Source organism: Lichenostomus cassidix, chromosome 5 (assembly GCF_008360975.1).
Source record: "Lichenostomus cassidix isolate B80296 chromosome 5, HeHo_3.0, whole genome shotgun sequence".
In the NCBI taxonomy this organism is placed as follows: domain Eukaryota; kingdom Metazoa; phylum Chordata; class Aves; order Passeriformes; family Meliphagidae; genus Lichenostomus; species Lichenostomus cassidix.
In genome coordinates this window covers 32,510,355-32,528,349 of record NC_139486.1, presented here as the reverse complement: position 1 = coordinate 32,528,349, position 17,995 = coordinate 32,510,355, and the positions used below count along the sequence as shown (strand labels likewise).

At 38.4% G+C, this 17,995-nt stretch overlaps 1 protein-coding gene across 22 annotated transcripts in view; it reads right to left on the bottom strand.

The window, feature by feature from the left end:
- Positions 1-245: 245 nt before the first annotated feature.
- Positions 246-17,995, bottom strand: part of GPHN (gephyrin) — a 285,809-nt gene continuing 268,059 nt past the window's right edge. For all 22 annotated transcript variants that reach the window (XM_085062088.1, XM_085062093.1, XM_085062092.1 and 19 more), the window contains 6 exons: positions 11,355-11,442; positions 9,229-9,302; positions 6,487-6,551; positions 5,105-5,208; positions 3,853-3,949; positions 246-1,253 (listed from right to left, as the gene is read on the bottom strand). In XM_085062088.1, the coding sequence (XP_084918214.1) occupies positions 1,120-1,253; positions 3,853-3,949; positions 5,105-5,208; positions 6,487-6,551; positions 9,229-9,302; positions 11,355-11,442 (562 nt within the window). In that variant the 3' untranslated portion in view covers positions 246-1,119. The remainder of the gene's footprint in view (positions 1,254-3,852; positions 3,950-5,104; positions 5,209-6,486; positions 6,552-9,228; positions 9,303-11,354; positions 11,443-17,995) is intronic.

Genomic DNA, 17,995 nt, shown 5'->3' with positions numbered 1-17,995 from the left:
CACCCTGCCTCCAAATGCTGCTTCCATTTCGTCCCTTGGGAGGTGAGAGACAGAGAGAGAGAGAGAGAGAGAGAGAGAGAGAGAGAGAGCTCACTGTAGTTTCAGCTCATTCATGACACTGTACATGAGGGAAGGCCCTAGATTGCACATACTATTTCTCTTCTTCCCTGTGCTCTTTCCCCACCCCAAATACCCTCTTAAATCACTACTTTTTTGTTTCAAACAAAAAGGCTGAACAGGTGAAATTTTAAATAATGATTGAGGATTTTTTTTATTCATTTAAGTTTCAATATCATTACAGAAAATGTTATGGTACAGAGTTGTTTAACATTAGTTTTATTTCTTTGCTCATTTAATTTCCACACGAATGCTGGTAACACTTATATCTGTACAAGATCAGTCTTTGATTTTTTTTAGTTTTTAGTTCTGTACATTTTTAAATGTATTGGTTAAAAAGGCTGTCAGCACTTAAGGAAGCAATTTTTTTGTTTGTTGAAATAAAAGGTATCCAGTTACTGCCCAAGAGTACTGAGCTGGGTGGCTGCAGGGACAAGAGACATCCCTGAATGCGCAGCGAGGCGAGAAAACCTCGGGGCTTCATTGGGTTCCCAGTGCAGCCACTCTGCTTTTGGCACTGTGCACATCAACACGAGATACAAGATAAAGAACAAGCAGAAGCTCTCTGTGAAGCGGTTATGAAGCATACTAATAAGGGAAATCCAAGTGTTGTCTACGCTAGTATAAATAAGCAGACAGCCTTGTTTTAAGAGCATAAGTAGTTGTATCTTAAAGATGAGAAAAAACACAAGTTCTGCAGGCACCTACTGCTGTCTACTAAAAGCTACCGCTATTAGAACTAGCATTGAACACACAAAGCAATTGCAAGAAAAGGAAAAATTTGCTTTGATATAATCAGAATAAATTTCTTTGTTAAGATTTGTTTTAAAGTTTTGTTTTTAAAAGGTATTTATTTAAATTCCGTTTGAAATATATTTCAAGATGTTGACTATACTGATCAACTTTTATCCAAATCGGAAAAACTAGCTGTGCCGTTGCATATTACAGGATACAGTCAATGATATGTGGACATGCATCAAAGCTTCGCTCTTGCTGGTGACATCATAGCCTTCCAATGACCATGACATCCACCACCTCCCCCTTGTGAAGCTCCACATACTGCTCTGTCTTTGGAGGTAGCATCAACAGTCCATTGGCACTGCGCATACTCATCAGACGACTGCTCATCTGATTCCCTACAGGAGAGAGGGAGAACAATTTATGTTAAGATTTCAGTTAGTTCCAAATGCTGCAACACGTGTGACAAACAAAAACTATTATTATGAAGATGTTTATGTGGCTAACTTATTCATGGAGCTGGGATCTTGCTGTTCCAAGGTGGATGGAAACAGAGAACTCTGTGGAGAGTTAGTCAGCCTCTCACCACACTGGCTCTCAAAACCATCACTGCCTTTGCTGACTGCTTTCCTATCCAGCCTTCTACAGTATCTGTACCATGTAACTTGTCCTAGTGAATTGCTAATCCTATCAAAATTACTTTATTTTTCTATTTGTACACCTATTCCAGTTGTACAAACACTAAAATCAGCACAGTCTAGATTGTTTTTAATATACTGTTCTAGAATAAGTTTGATTATTCTTTGTGAATTGAATGATTTAGGCTGGAAAAAGCCTCCAAGATCTTTGAGTCCAACCTTTGACTGAGCAATACCATTTCAACTAAACCATAGCACTAAGTGCCATGTCCAATTGTTTCTTGAACTCTTCCAGGGGTGGTGACTCCACAACCTCCCTGAGCAGCCTGTTCCAATGTTTAACCACCCTTTCAACAAGAAATTCTTCCAAATGTCCAACCTGAGCCTCCACTGGTGCAGCTTGATGCCATTTCCTCTTGTCCTGTCACTGGTTGCCTGTGAGAGGAGACTGACCCCCACCAGGCTATAACTTCCTTTCAGGTGGTTGTAGAGAGTGATAAGGTCTCCCCAGATTCTCCTTTTTTTCCCTTTTTTTAAACACCCCCAGCTCCCTCAGTTGCTCCTCCTAGGACTTACTCTCCAAATCCTCCACCAGGTTCATTGCCCTTCTCTGGGCATTCTCCAGCACCTCAATGTCTTTTTTGTACTGAGGGGCCCAGAACTGGACACAGGATTTGAGGTGTAGCCTCCCCAGTGCCGAGTACAGGGGGACAATCACTGCCCTGGCCCTGCTGGCCACACTGTTCCTGATCCAGGCCAGGATGCCATTGGCCTTCTTGGCCTCCTGGGCACATGCTGGATCACCCAGCTGTTGACCAGCACCCCCCAGGTCCTTTTCTGCTGGGCTGCAGATCCTCCTGTTTAACATTAACAGCTTAGCACAAGCAGCTGAAGTAGTTGAAGCCTTAGGCCGAAAGAGCTGACCAGAGAGTAAACTTTTCAATGAAATCAGTGCTGCTCTAACACAGAACTAGCTGAATCTGGCAAATGTGAGCAGAATGAAGAAGATAAGGATCAAGGAAACAACTCCATAAGGTAACTTCAGAAGGGGGCCAGCCTAGCAACAAGGAAAACCAAAGAGAAATCAGAAGACCACTGACCAGAATTAGGTGATTGGACTTTGGGATCAAGTGCTGGTGGTACAAGTATAATTGGAGGGTGCCATCTGGGGTAGGAGTCCCTCTCCAGTGACACCGAGCTCAAGCTGTAACCTGAGAACTAATCAAAGAGGGATTCCAAACCTTCACTTGGATTTTACATTTTTCAGTGAGATCCTAGGGTTGGATCTGGTTATGGTGGCTGTCTGTGTAAAAATCTGTAACATAACACCTCAAAAGAATGGGTTTCTTTGGGACACTGAGTTTCACAACACAATCTAAATACAAACAGTATCACATTGGTTTTACTGACAAAAATGAAAATGCAATAAAAAGTCATTCCCTTTAGTTTTTTTGTTTTCAGACTTCCAGACTGACAATCATTCCAGACAGTCTGCTTATGTAGGGAAAGAAGCAATGCACAATGCAAGAAAAAAAAACCAAAAAAACAAAACCAAAGTGAATTGTACATGTAAGTAATGACTTATACCTGGAAATGTGTCAGAGGCTGTGTGATCTTAAGAGTCAATGGTAAGAACTTTCTGAGTAAACAGTCAGGAACTAATATTTTCCCAGTGGAGATTCAAATATAGTGCTTTTTGTTGAACAATTTGGATGTAACAAAAAGACATTTAGTTGTTTAGGTACCTAAATCACTTGCAAAAGTGTCACAGTCAGCTTTCCAGCAGTACATAGCTAAAACAGTATTCAAATCTAGTATTTAACTCAACTGCAGCTGAGTATCCAGAAGTATTCCTAGGTGGTAAACATGATTAATAAATCCTTAGTCTTCTTTAAGAGAACATCTAGAGCTTCTACTATATTTTCTACTTTTCCAATTCAGCTAAAATCACACTACTTTTATTTGTATTGCTCCTACCTCTGCCCCAACTCCTGTTCGTTTAGTACATGCACAACAGCAAAAGGAAACAAATGCACCTGACTGCAAGTAAGCTTAGTGGATGTTTATAAAAAGGAATGTGTGTACATATGCAGGCATATGGGTGTAGTCTTTGTGTGTATGTGTATGAAGGCAGGTTGTTCAAATAAAGGATGTTTTGATGGTTAAATTGACAAGTCATATTAGCACTGAATTTTGTACCAATGTACGTGTATGCAAGTGCACAAGTGTGTCAGCAAATCAGTCTGCATGAAGAAGGTTCTATGAGAAACCATATGCACCCTCTTGGTTGTTCCTAAACACCTGTAGGAAGCCAAGGATGTGTGTGAGTGTTTGTCAGTGTGTGTGGCTGGGCACTGACCTGTACTCTGTGCCCAAGGTAGTGGTTCTTGGTGATGCCAAGTCAGAATGCACCGATGATACTCTGGGCGGGGGTCCAATTTTACATCACATGATAACTGTAGGATTAAAAAAGAAAGGATGAACATGTCATGCATTCACATTGCACTGTCAAAGATGGAATAATCTGCTCAATTGTTTTTCCTTAAAAACAGTCTTTCCAAAAACTTGCATTTTGAGGTCAGATGGTGTCTAGTGCAAGACTAAAAGCTGTAGAAGGCAGACACTGCAGTATTTAAGGAAATACAACTCTGATATTACAATATCAAAGTGTGTGAAGGAGTCTACATGCATTAAGTGGAATATTCCAAAGCTGTTCCTTTACTGAGGGTTTACAGATAGTATTTCTCTAGAAGAAAGCCTGGTCTCTGGATTACATTGCATAAAGATAAAAATGTTATTTGCATTCAAAATCCTGCTAGCTCTGACAAAAGGAAAATGCCCAATCGTTGAAATGAAAAGGCATACAGAAGATGGCTCATAATGGAAGATTCATGCAAAAGTGAAGGTCACTGAAAATTGCTCTCTCTTTTAGAATATTTTAGCTGTGGGATAAAATCTGGATGGCTGAAAAAGGGCAAAAGAGAGACATGCGATAAGCTGTAAGAGAAAAGTGCATAGCCAAGTACACTAAGAAAACTACAAAAGGTGATGTATTCCTTGTTACTTTACTTGAATCAAAAATAGAAGAAGAATACATTATAATGACATGCCTTGAATCTATATCAAATAGCATTACAATATCCATGATTTATTAGAAAAGTGAGCAGATTAAGGGATTTATATTGCTTAGGGGTGGGGGTCATGTGGGTTTCTGATATAAACAACGCAACAAAAAGGCTTTAAAGTTTGCATTTTCTACTGCTAATATGGAACTATCCAGCTCTAGGTATTTGCAGATCACTCTGCATTTTTTACTATAGGCTAAAACAAATGTCTTATTCAAACAGGAGCATCCTTCTTGCCTGACTGACACATGGCTGCCTCTGCATCTGTATATCTTGTTCCATTAGATGGCCATCTAACTCTAAAAAATTGTGGGACCGAATATTACCATTAACAGAGAGACTGAGAATGTACCTCTATTTGTGTGAATGTCCTTCCACTGCCAGAACTAGTCTAGGGCTCAGATTCCACAAACACAGCAGTCTTTTAGAGCCCAAAGCACTGTGCTTTAACATCTTCAGATAATTTTTTGAGGACAAACTTCTTACCCTGGCTTTGATGATGGTGGGCCGAGGATCCAGGATACCCTGCATTTTCCTCAACGCAGGAACAACAAAGAGATTGCAGGTGACGACAGCTGACACAGGGTTGCCTGTAGGACAAAGAACAGTTGGCTGTGATGCCCTCTTGATTTACTCAGTGAAATGCCGAAAGTAAACTCATGTTTTTATAGCAATTTCACTCTAAAGGACACTAAAAGCTTGCATACGGTAGCAATAACATGTAGTGCATGCATACAGTACAGACTGCAGTGGTGTGTGGCAAGGGGCATGTGGCACAGCTGTTGAAAGCTACACTCTGGATGATGCTGTGCTGAAGTCCTGCTCTGAATTGCCCCATGCTCCTCAGGCTCCACCATTTGCCTCTGTTCTTCCACTGCCTTTGTCCTATGCCTACATTTGTCTGGGGCTGGGGCAGCGTTAATTGTGCATAGTTACTGGTTGTACTTCAGAGGGCTCTTTATTCATGACTAATGGTTCCCAGACACCAAGGGAAAAATAACTTTAAATTCCTTAACAGAGTGGCAAAATGCTTTAGTACAAATTCTTAGGAGAATCCTACTGATTTAATGTTTTCTGTTGACTCACAAGAGAGGTGTATGACCACCGGTCAAACACCACTGTCTTACATATTTGGACTTCCCTAGATCACAGTTTTTAAATAAATACTGTGATCAGACAGATGCTCCATTGATCTCTCCCCTGGAAGAAAATGTACTACAGCAACTAAAGCAAGAGAGGGTAGAAGCATCAGAGATACATCTGAAAACCACCAGCTTATCAAGAACAGGATTCCCTGTGTAGTCAAAATTCATGGAAAGCCACAGCAGTAAGAATAAAATAAATTCCTCCTCATGTAGAAGGACAGAAATCTGTAAGGAAGTGTTTATTCTGAATGAGTGCTTTCCCAGGGCACACAGCAGGCAGTGGTGCAGCCATGCTGCCCTCTTTTGGTTCCACAGTATGAGCATAATAAATAAAAATATTCCGTGACACGTTTCTTGGCACGCCCTCATTTTTGTCTCTGTTTTCAGTGTGGAGAGTGGATGCACTGACTTGCATACACTGGATATTTATGGTGAAGGTGGAGGGAGCTGTGGGAAAAAATACCCCTGTAAAAAATGTAAGGAAATTATTGGATGGAATAAATCATAAGACCTGTACAAGAAAATTCTGAGGACAGGGAGAAAAAAGAACTCCTTAGCACATCCCTGTAAGTCCATGTCTTCTGGAAATTTCTGAGAAAATCTTACAGGCACCTTCCTTAGGGGCTAACACCAGGCATAGGTGCTGTGAAATGTCACTATTCTGTTTCATGCAGAATACTGCATCTATGCACAGCAACAAAAGTAATCCAAAAAACATCTTACCTGGCAGTGCAAAGATGATTTTTCTTACACCATCAATATCCAGAGTTGCAAAAGTTGTTGGCAGGCTATGGAAAAAGAAAGTTCTTTAATATCTGCATTAGAATTTGACTGAACATTATTGTATTATTTAAAACATTTGGAAAAGATAACAGAACAGGACATCTCTCTCTCATCAGTTCATTAACACCTGCTGCTTATTCGATACTGGAGGCATGATTCTCTCTTTGTGGTGGCAGAATAATTACTTCTTCTAGACAAGTTTGCTTCTGGAGAGGAAATATCTAAAAGGATATGAACTAGCAATCAAAAACCTAATATTTTCTTCATGCTAGAAGCCAATTAACAATGAATAATAATAATAATACTGAAATTATGCAATTACGGAGCTGTGTTTGTTTTTCATATAAGGGTGTTCAATTTTTTATAACATTAGTAAGTAATTCTCTTACTCCAGTCCCTACAGCAGTAGTGACAAGGGAGGAGTATTTCTGAGCAACAAATGCTAGCTAGTCTGCAGATGAACAAATTCAGGTACACGGGCAGAGCTGCAGCCAGGTGAGAGCCAGGTCTATCAATGAAGAGCTCTCACTGCCTTTCAGAGCTGCTAAGTGGTCTTTGGTGACTTGCTGTGAGGGCTGTTAAGAGTTACGCCAATAGGACAGTAATGCGACAGCTCAAGAATGTGGCTGGCAAAGAAAGGGACTCATCCATGAAAAAAGAATTCTGTACACCTGTGTTAATATAATCCTTCCAAACATTAGAAATTATATCTTATAGGAACAATAATTAGGCTGGTTTTCTTGGCTTCATCTTGAGCTGACCACTACCACCTGGTCAGCACATGATAGTTTATGACTAGAAACAACTTTGGAGATTTGCCACACTTTGATTATTATCACCTAGTTTTGTATCTGCTAAGACTCATCAATATCCTGTTTTACCAGGGCAAGTTAGTGTTTGATGTTCATGTTTTAAAATGCCTCTAACATGATGGGAACTATGTGCCAGACCTCCAACTGTTATAACCAGTGCACAAATCAAGGTACAAAAAAATCTAATTGCTAATTCATATTTACTGAAAACTCTGAACTCTCATATTACATTTCAACACCATCACTGGTAAAATCTTCCAGTACTTTCTTCTGCAGTGCAGCTAGACAAGATAACCTTACATGAGCTCAGCAACTTTCAGACCAAGTGGAGGGAGGGTAAACCCTAGGAACCACTCTGCACTCATGAAGCACATCAAAATACAGGCATACAACAAATTCTGACTTTGCTCTTGGAACTTACTCAAGGGATTTTTTCCCAATATGATGACCATAATCTGAAATCTTTTAAGATGCACTTAATAAAACGCAAGGCACAGTATTTGCTTTTGCACTACAGCCAATGAAAAAAAGAATGCTTACATTCTCAGTAAGAACAGATGACCAAACATTTTGGTAGCAATAAGAAATATCTTTCTTGTGGCATAAAATGAAAAGGGACATTTAGGGAAAAAAAACCCAAACAATTTCTTAAAGTTTTTCTAGATAGTTATTAAAAGTTTATGGCTACAGGTGTACAGAGGGATCACCAGAAGAAAGAATGTTCGCTTTCAAGTAAGCAAGAACCAGAATTTAATACTCTGAATTCTCTAAATCAAGTTATCCATTCTTGTCAGCAGCAGAGACTGGAGTGCACATCCTGCTTCTGGGACTTCCCTACATCAGTTGTAGCAGTATGACAGAAGCAGTGAGCAATTTCCATGCCTGGGCTACATCCACCACAGGAAGAAACAAGCTTTCAGCTCACTCATTCCTTTTGTGGAAGGGAGGTGGTGGTAGGAGCAGCACAAGTACCAAGCCCACACAGAGTTCTTTACCAGATTGTATGCAGAGACAGTAAAAGTATTTGTCTGTTTTCACAGCAAACACCCACTTGCAGCTCTGCTCTGTGACAACAGTTCTGGGCTAGAGGGAATCATTCTGCAAAGCTATGCTTGATTTTATGTAGCTGGACCCAGCTGACCCAGCTTGCAAACAAACTACCCTCCACAGGGAGTGAGGCAGAGCTGCAGACATCTTTCCACTCCTGTACTGTGAAGAAAAGGGAACTCTCTGTTTTCAACACACGTAATTTTCATTCTCTACAAAGCACACTTCCAGACTCATTGATGAGTAGTGCCACAGCACAGGAAAGCAATGCTGAAACAGTTTTCTGATGCAAACTAAACACATAAAGGACTGTGCTTACTTTGAAATTACTGTGTTCAATATGCCAATTAGACAAAGCTTTGCAAATTAGTTATCATTCCACCTCTCTCAAGGAACTGCTTGTAGGAATATAATTTATGCAAATTTGGAAGTCAAATGAGATACTCTTTAAGCAAACTCTCCATTTAATGTCCTTATATTTCCTGGTTATTTTATGGTAGTATCAGTGTTAGCTCTGTGATCACACTGATGTCTGTGGCAATGTTTATTTCATGCTGGTTTCCCACCAGTCCCCAAACCTGACTTGCAACAGTTATCCTTGAAATATCTTTTTACTGATAAAAAAAATATCTCTGTTCCAGTTAATTTCACCCATAAAGATGATGACTAATCTGAAGAGCACTGATTTTGCTTCTTTTCCTACATGTATCTATCCTGTTGTTTATAGTGTATTTGGAAAAGCAAAATCCACTGATGCACTTCACTAGGATATTTGGCACAATGCAGCCTCCATCTAGGCTGCCTAAGCAGAAAGATTTCTTACCCTGGTTTCATAAAAACTCTGCCAAAGTGAATCTGTGCGTGAAGGTCAATATCCAGCACCTGTTTAAGATAGTCCTGTTTAAATGGAAAAAAAAATTAAGTAACATCAAAGTGGCTTTACATCATCTAAGCATTCAAAGTAATTAATTAATATCAAGTGAAGATCAAAATTTGCATATCCTGAAAGTGCTACAGCCCAGTAGGGAATTTCCAGTATTTGAAAGAAAGTGTTTTTGAAAAGAAGAGGTAAAGAACAGACACATTTCGGTGCCAAAACTGATTCCATGAGGACATGTATTTCCTTAAACTTTGTTTGCAGCATCAGAAACTTAGGGTGCCCCACAAATACCTATTACTACAACATTCTCTTTGTCAAGGATGGAAGAAAACCTTTATGGTTAAAAGCTAAAACTTGAAATGATCAAGGTATTTAACTTTTGCCATGGAAGCTATCTAGTTGCATATTTACAGGTCTCCTAGTACTTTCAAAATCAATGCTGTACTGTAGAAGTCATAGTTTTCCAGGATACTGTCATTTTTGTAATTTTTTTGGGCCTAATAGTCTAATTCACAGTGTTTGGGTTTAACATTCCTTAGAAAGAAGAAACTCTGGGTGGCTTGTAAATGAGTTCAACTTAAATGATTTTGCATAAACACAACTGATCCAGTTATTAAAACGAATTAAATTACTATTTTAGTCTTTATTGAAAATTGCTGTGCCTAAAGATGTAGTACCCTATCTGTTGTGTTTAGGGAGGCTAAAGACACAGGCCATAACAGTCATCTGTGAAGACAGGCTTTGAAAGCAGTAAATCTGAAACGATCTTGCAGTTTCCCCTTTTTTTTTTTCCTTCTGTGCATCTGTGTGTGTTCAAATACTTGGAAAGCAGCAACTCATTTCAGCCAGGCATGAAGTCTTCAATATTAATTGCATTAACCCCTTTTTTTACTTTCTATTTCTTTTTGGATGTTCACAGCTATTTCATTAAAATGGTAGAAAGCTCAGTATCAGAGGGCAGACCATCAGTGGAATGTAGAGTCTATTGACTTTATGCTGTTGCCTCAAATTTGGACTGGGGAGAAATGAGCCAGAAGGTCTGAATGTCTGTAAGACCATTCATCAGTCCAGCCACATCTTAGTGTTCCTGTGTCTGTATTATGTTGCCACATTCCCAGTTTAAAGACCAGTACTTGTCCTTGATTATTTTTCTAGGAATAGTGAAGACAATGAGAGTAATTGAAAGTAATTTGCACTGGTTTAATTAATTATCCATTTTCATTATGTATCCAACAATATGATTTCTACTCAGAAAAGTAAACAAAACCAGCACTCATGTTTCCCATCTCCTAATGACTGTCTTTAGTATCTGTTAGTTATAAAAGATGTTTATTTTACCTGCCAAACTCACAGATTCAGCCTGGGATCAAAAAGTAATCTGAGTTTTCCTTCGCATAAGTCATGATTAATAAATGTCCTGCAGGTTCATCTATGCCCCACCAGCATCTGTGTATCCCTATTTTCTTTGATGGTTTTGGCACAGGGATTACCAACAGGAACTCAATCAACAATTCTGTTAATGATTCAAAAGGCAAATAGATCAGCTCACTGGGTCTCATTTGTATTGCCTCTGTAGGACTATCAGGCGCAAAATGTGATAAAACTATTTTTGTAACAGATAGACCTTTGGCACATTCAGGAAACAGATGTGCTGAGTAAAAAAATGTTATTTATATACTCAGTTTTTTTTTAAGTACTTTCAAAGTATCTTAATTCTAGCTACATTTTACCTGCTCTAAAAATAAAACAAAGACTGTTGCCTTCATGTGCTATTAACCCAGCACCTTCCTCACCCACACAAATCATTCCTTAAATAAAAACACATTCGTAAATCACTCACACAAAAACCTAAAATCTTCTCTGTTGTACTATGTCACACTATAGTACAATAACAAGAACAAAGGGAATGAGCTTTGAAGACTATTTTCTTAAGTAATTCACATGTAAGTGTTCCAATAAAAGTCCCTTTTAAATAAACATTAATATAAAGGTAATAGCTTGGATGAGAGACTCTGGATTGAAATTCTTACATATATTGGAACTTTAATTTTAAGTTAAATTTTGCATACCTTTTCCCCCATAGATACACCTCCTGATGTAATGATCACATCAGCACGGCTGATACCCTCATTCAGTGCATTCAGTAAATCATCTGGGCTACAGGAAAGAACAGGCAAGCAGATTAGTGGCGTGGAATTGTTATGAGTTGTAATATAAATCTGTGTGCACACATACAGATGCATATAAATGTGTTTTATGACAATAATACAAGGCCTTTTTCTTCATAAGACTCCACACTGTTCAATTCAAATCAAGAACTGTAATCTCATGAAATAAATGCCACACTGTTTGGCACCTTTCTGTCTAAGCTTTGCAACAGGAACAGTAGTATACTTTAGATTGTGACTGAAGAATGCTAACAGAAGTGTCCAAGTGTATGCAATTGGCCCAGTGGGTAGTAATATAAGTTGTGACTTAGATGAGCTGACAGGTCCCTATGTAAAGGGACCTAACAAAAGAAAATTACTGACCACCAAGCAGGCTGCAGTACTACCTGTCTAGCTCATTTGATGTATGCAAAAATAGGGGTGAGGCTCCACTTCAAACTTTGATCAGTGAAAAGTGGGTGTAAATCCTTTGTTTCTCTTCTCTGTTAGAGGGCTCTGCAGCATATCCACCTGTACATCCACTTCAGCTTGCCAAAACACAATCCATCCTGTTAAAAAGTCTATTCACCTCCATGAGAAACAGTGTAAAGGGAGTTATGATATTCTTCCATACAAAGAGTATAACTGTGAAGGATATTGGTGTCCTAACTCTCTTCTTTCCATATTAGACCTAAACTGGAAACTCTGAAGTGAGTGTTGGATATCTAAGAGCAGTACTGATGCCAATACAGAGCTTCAAGGCATGCAGTGAGAAACTCAGTAATACAACTCACACAGGTCCAAAGGAATCACAAAGAATTTCCAATATATTAAATTCGTACTTTGCATTTAACATTTGTGAACTGACCAGAAGTTGACTGGTTGCTATGGCTATATGTAATGTTTCTTCAACAGTATGTTTTCACTTCAGTGATCCTGAAAGTTTTTAATGGGAGGCTGTTCTTACTTAGAATGCAATGAAAAGAATGTGCAATAGTACTAGTGACTGTATGAAGGCCTTCACCTGGAATACAGCACCTCAGGTAAATGCCATACTACTATTACAAAATGCCATTGTGGGGATGAAGGCTTTGCAGGCTGAAAATGGCATGTGGGTTATCCTTTGGGAACTCTGGCCATATTTCACCCAAAAGTAGAACCACAGCAGTAATTTTGGAGTGAGAGCTGAAAACAGTAAAATTAGGAATATTATGCAAGTTCTAGTTGACCTTTCAGAGACTAGCAAAAACTGTGTGTTTCCAAATGTCTCAGAATGAAAAAATATTTCCTCTGAGCATCCTTTCTTTGCCCATGGTTCAGTGGAATACAAGCAGCAGTTAGCATGACACGGTGCTGTGTGCACTACAATTTATGTGACGCAAGAATGACTGCACTCCCTCACTGAGTAGATACCTTAGTGCATGCAACCCTGCACACATCTCATCTCCTCACCAGAGAGCCCTCAGGCTTCCTCTACCCTGGTTATGCCTTACAGGCAGAAAGACTCAAGACTTTCTCCACTATGTCCAGTGACTGAAGCAGCATGTTCTTTGGCATCACAGTGTAGTCATCCTGCACAACTTCATTCTCTGTGTTTGGTTACAACCCCTCTCTAGGGTCAGTTTGCTTTGTAAGAGGTAGGCAACAAGTTACAGCACAGAGAAAGGCAGATTGCTGCAGACTCCAATCAATAAGACAGAATTATACACTACCCTTTTTAAAGGAAACAGTGGCTGCAGTATTGTGGCATGCCATCATGATTTTTGTCTAGGGTACTGGGCATCTTGGATACTCTTAATGGCCTACAACAAATGCCTGAACTCTGTTTTCTTTGGGAGAAAATATAAAACATATGGGCTCAAGCAAAACCACCTCCTTTGTTCTTTAGAAAACTGAGATATTTTATCAGCTGCCCCTTCTGAAATCTCAGGATCATTTTCTCCAAAACCCAGCACAAGTCTTCTCTGGTCATTGAAGGAAAGTAGAAAGAAGCAAGTCTGCTGTTGGCTACTGCTTCAGAACCAATTGTCTCATATTGACCATCTAAGTAGTATCTGTATGTAATAAGATATTGTTGAACATTATTATAGAGTTTGTAATAGGAAAAGTCTCTCAAGATGTAAGTATTCCTTAATCCTTGCCAATGAGGCTGCTTGGAATACAGCAAGGAATACATATTCATTACACAGGTCGATATTGCCATTGCTGAGGCTCTGCAGTCAGACATATGCCACTATCACCAGCCAAAGACTGCTCTCAGTACATTTTTCTCATTAGGTTGTGATGGAGCTGAAGACCTTATCTGGAGCTTGCTCCAGGCTGTTTCATTTTATCTTGTTTAATTATTTAAAAGTAATTCATAAGTAGCAAGACTCCCTGTCTGGGGACATGCTAATTCTGAATAATGAAGTGTGCTTGCTTTTGGTTGTGGTTTGAGAATAATGGAAGGAACAGTAAAAAGCAAACAAGTATATATTTGACTGTTGTTAAAGTTAAATAGAATGGAAATGCTACTACTTACATATGGAATATTTAGATATGTGTTTGCATATATATTAAATTACTTAACAAAGGAAAGAAATCAATTAAACCCTGCCCCTCCCCACCCCCCCCCAAAAAAAAAGAGCCCAAACTCAAACCAGGTGAGGACTCAGTTCACATCTTTCCTTGTGAGGGTACCGTACCACTGGAATAGTTCATCATTCAGGTATTTCTGTCATGTAAAAAGTTGAATATTACTGGACTTGGTGCATTTTTAGAATTTCCAATAGAATGATCTGTATAATATACTTTTCTTCACAATTTTAAAATTATTTTCTTTACCATCTGTTTAGTGCAAGGTATTTAAAAATTCTACCTCTAAAACTTTATCCAACCACTAGCACTGCATATCATCTTTAACACAGTTGCAAAATGCATTTAATTCTTCCAAAATGAAAGATGTGATAGAAATTTTGTTGTAATAAATGGAATAATTATGTTAGTTTGGTTTTTATTCTGAAGAAAGGAGACAGAACCCCTGCTTCTGCAGAAAGTGTCTCTCTTTCTGCCATTTTTGGGAGACTTCTTTTTGTCACTCAGGTCTGCTTAACTTCATGTTGTACTTAGGGCTGGTAGTTCCATGACTCTGCAATTAGCACCAAACACTTCTCACAGGAGTCACCTGTTGCAATATTCAATCAACACTGTAGTGAACTTTTTCCTTGCCTTTAGTGGATTTAATGCAGGGAGTTATTACTCAAATTGCATATTAACACTTATTTCATATAATCAGATAACAAGATACTACTTCTTATTTCATTTGTTGTATAACAGTGAGCAGCTGCTCCTTTAGATTGACACAGAAAGGGAATAATTAATGAAAATTATTATATTCTGAAAGAATAGTCAAGATAACTTTGGCATCTGAGCATAACACGACAAGATTGTTCTAAAATGCATGTGACAAATCACCATGAAGCTGAGAAATAACATTCACTGTCTGAGCACATACAAATCAGAAGCTACATTCTGAAGCCCTAGCCATTGCTAGAGGCTGGATACTGGATTAGCTAGACTAATGGTCTAATTTACTACAATAAATCCTTTAAAATATCTTGTCAAAGTGCTATTCTTGGATTTTTTTCCTTCATGGACAGAACTGTAACAGGTGCTCAAATATAATGGTGAATACCTTAATCAATGTAAAGTAGATTTTGATGGGAAGTCTCATTACCAGATGGCAAAATTATTCTGTTTCATTCAGTGATTTTCAAAGTCAGAGTGACATCGTGCAGAAAAAGGGAGTGTGCTTTTCTAACATGCTGCAACTTATTAAAAAAGTTAGATATGTTTCAGATCACATCTGATAATCTTTTGCAAATACCTTGAAGAAAATTTGTTCTGTAAGGACTGCATTTTATGAAAGGACTAGTTTATGAAACCATTCATATAGATACATAAGGAACAAATCCAAACTCTCTCAATACCTAGAGCAGATTCTCTCTGCAGAAATGTTATGTGTATTGTACATACACTGTATGTTTTTGAAGCTGCAAACATAGTGATTTGCATAAAGAGTGAATGTATTTTTAAATATATCTTTGTATTCGCTGCTAATTTTGTCAGTCTGATGAACAGAGTAGTTACTTTACTACCCCAGTTTCCTGATCCTCTTTTTTCAATTTTATGGAACAGAATGAGCTGTACAATCTGGAAATTAGTTGGAGGCTAACTATTTTATAATGGCAGCTGCATGCATCCAGTAAGCAGATGCATGACATTGCAGCTGACATTTGATTTCATTGATTTGAAGAGAGGACTTGCAGGATGACAGTACAGCAGGAACACCTTCTGGATTCATGAAAAGTTCTGATCATCAAAGTTAGTTTGTGGAAAACTTATGCAACATTTGAGCTGTCAAATGAGCTGTCTTTGAACTGAAAAGATATACGAGAAAGCTTAAGTGCTTCAACAAGAAAATGATGCAAGCCTCATTAAAATAGACATCAGCCATGTAAATTTTCTCCTTTCCACTCTCAAAGGAAATAGCTACATTATAGTCAAGACCAAAGAATTCTCTGTGTTTTAAGTGCCATTTTGAAGTGCCCTAAATTACAGTGTAATTTTCTCTTTCACATAGAAATCAACGTATGTTAATTCACTTTTGTTGATCCTATTGTTGTGCTTCACTGTCATTAATTATAAATCTGTCAGCCTTTTCTGTGATAAAACCCTTAACAGCAGCAGTTTGATTCTTACAATTAAACTGCTCAGTTTTATAACTCAATTTAGAAAACAAGTGACAGAAAATGTTCAAAAAATCACCTACCACTCCACAGTAAAACGAGTGATCCCTGTTAAAATCAAACTGGAACCTTTAGTTAGGACTGACTTATCAAGCCATTGTCATAGCACAAAATCTGTAGCTCATTACTAATTTCCAGAACCATTTCCACCACGTTCTTTGCCACAGTAGTCTCATTCATTCAATATAACCTCATTACCTGAAAGTAATTTCCAGTTCTTGTAGTCCATTGCCATATACAGCTCTTACTATCAGGTGACTCATAGAAACACTTATGATTGTTGTATTTCTCTATGCAGCAGCTTGGGCTGTTATAAACCCAGGTCTTTTGGTAACCCATACTTGCAAAATGTGTGCATGCACCATGACAGTCAGCACCTTAACCCTGTGTGCTTTACAGATATATTGGACACAGAGACAGGGAGATACACATGCACCATAACACACCAGATGCATGCACAAGTGTCTATTGTGAGTTCAGAAGCAGAGCTGGCCAGCCTTCCTTGCCTACTGTTTTACTTTATTTGAAAGTATCTCAGGTATTTCAGTTCTATGCTGAAAGACATGATTCTTCACAACTTCTGAGGAGCTACAGATTCCTGGATGCATAGCGAAAACAGAAGTGCTATCAGTGATCCTACACAGTCACATTAAAGACCAAAGCAGACCAGCTGCTCTCTGAACTACAGTAGTTGACTGTAAACTTCAGAAGTCTATGTGCTGTCTGGAGGTGCCCTGTGCTTAGCACATTTGGGTATGTTCCCACAAACTGGCAACAGTGGTTTGTACTACTTTTGCATCTTATGAGGTCTCTTTTCTGCTAAACAGATATCCCAGAAGAAGAACAGGTTTAATTGAGGTACAAAGACCTGCTAGAAATTCCCCTTGCATGCAAAGATCCCAGTCCAGTTTCTAGTCATACCTCAGAAAAAAACCCCAACCTCTCCAAAATAACAAAGAGTTTACCAAAGTAAAATTTCCATCAAATAACAAACAGACTACTTGTACTCAGAGATCTCATCAAGCTCAATGACATTTCTTCTTGAGGAAAGATGGGATATGGATTTGATCCTTCATGATTAACTCTACTTTTTTTAAACTGCTCATTCAGTCGAGGTGACAGATTTCAAAATGAATAGATGAATGCAGTGAGGCATAAAGACAAAGTCTGTCCCCACTTCTCACCTCATGGCCAAGAGGAGTACTTTGCATATCAGTAATTTGCAGGATGCAGAATGGTGAATAGATGCTGTATTTTTAGCCAACTAAAATCCACCTTCTGTAGAATGTAATATTGCATGTAAATCAATGAATACATTTCAATGAATGTCATTCAATGAATATTTGAACATAATAGGAATTCTGTGTTTTGACTGTGTTTTTGAAAGCAGAAGAAAATCCAATTTTGATGGTGTATGTAGTAACATATGGACTAGCTTCTGAAACTGTATTTGTTTCAAAATTCTCAAGTGCATTTCATCATGTTCTCATAATGTATCTTCCTTCTACCTTCTGTGGTATTTCCCTGCATCACCCTGAACAGATGCAATATGTTTTCCCTAGGAAAATAGGCCAACTTGTGAGGAAAGCAGGAATAATTACAGCAGCTTATGGCTTGTTCAACATGACTATGTAAGTTTTGTCTATTTGACAGCAATATAAAAGAACCTGTCTTTGGTACTTTTTGCTGCTCCTTTAATTGCTGCTGCTGCAAATAAAAATGTTATGTTGCAGAGTAGTCTTTTTCATGTTACATTTATGAACTTGTAGAAGTTTT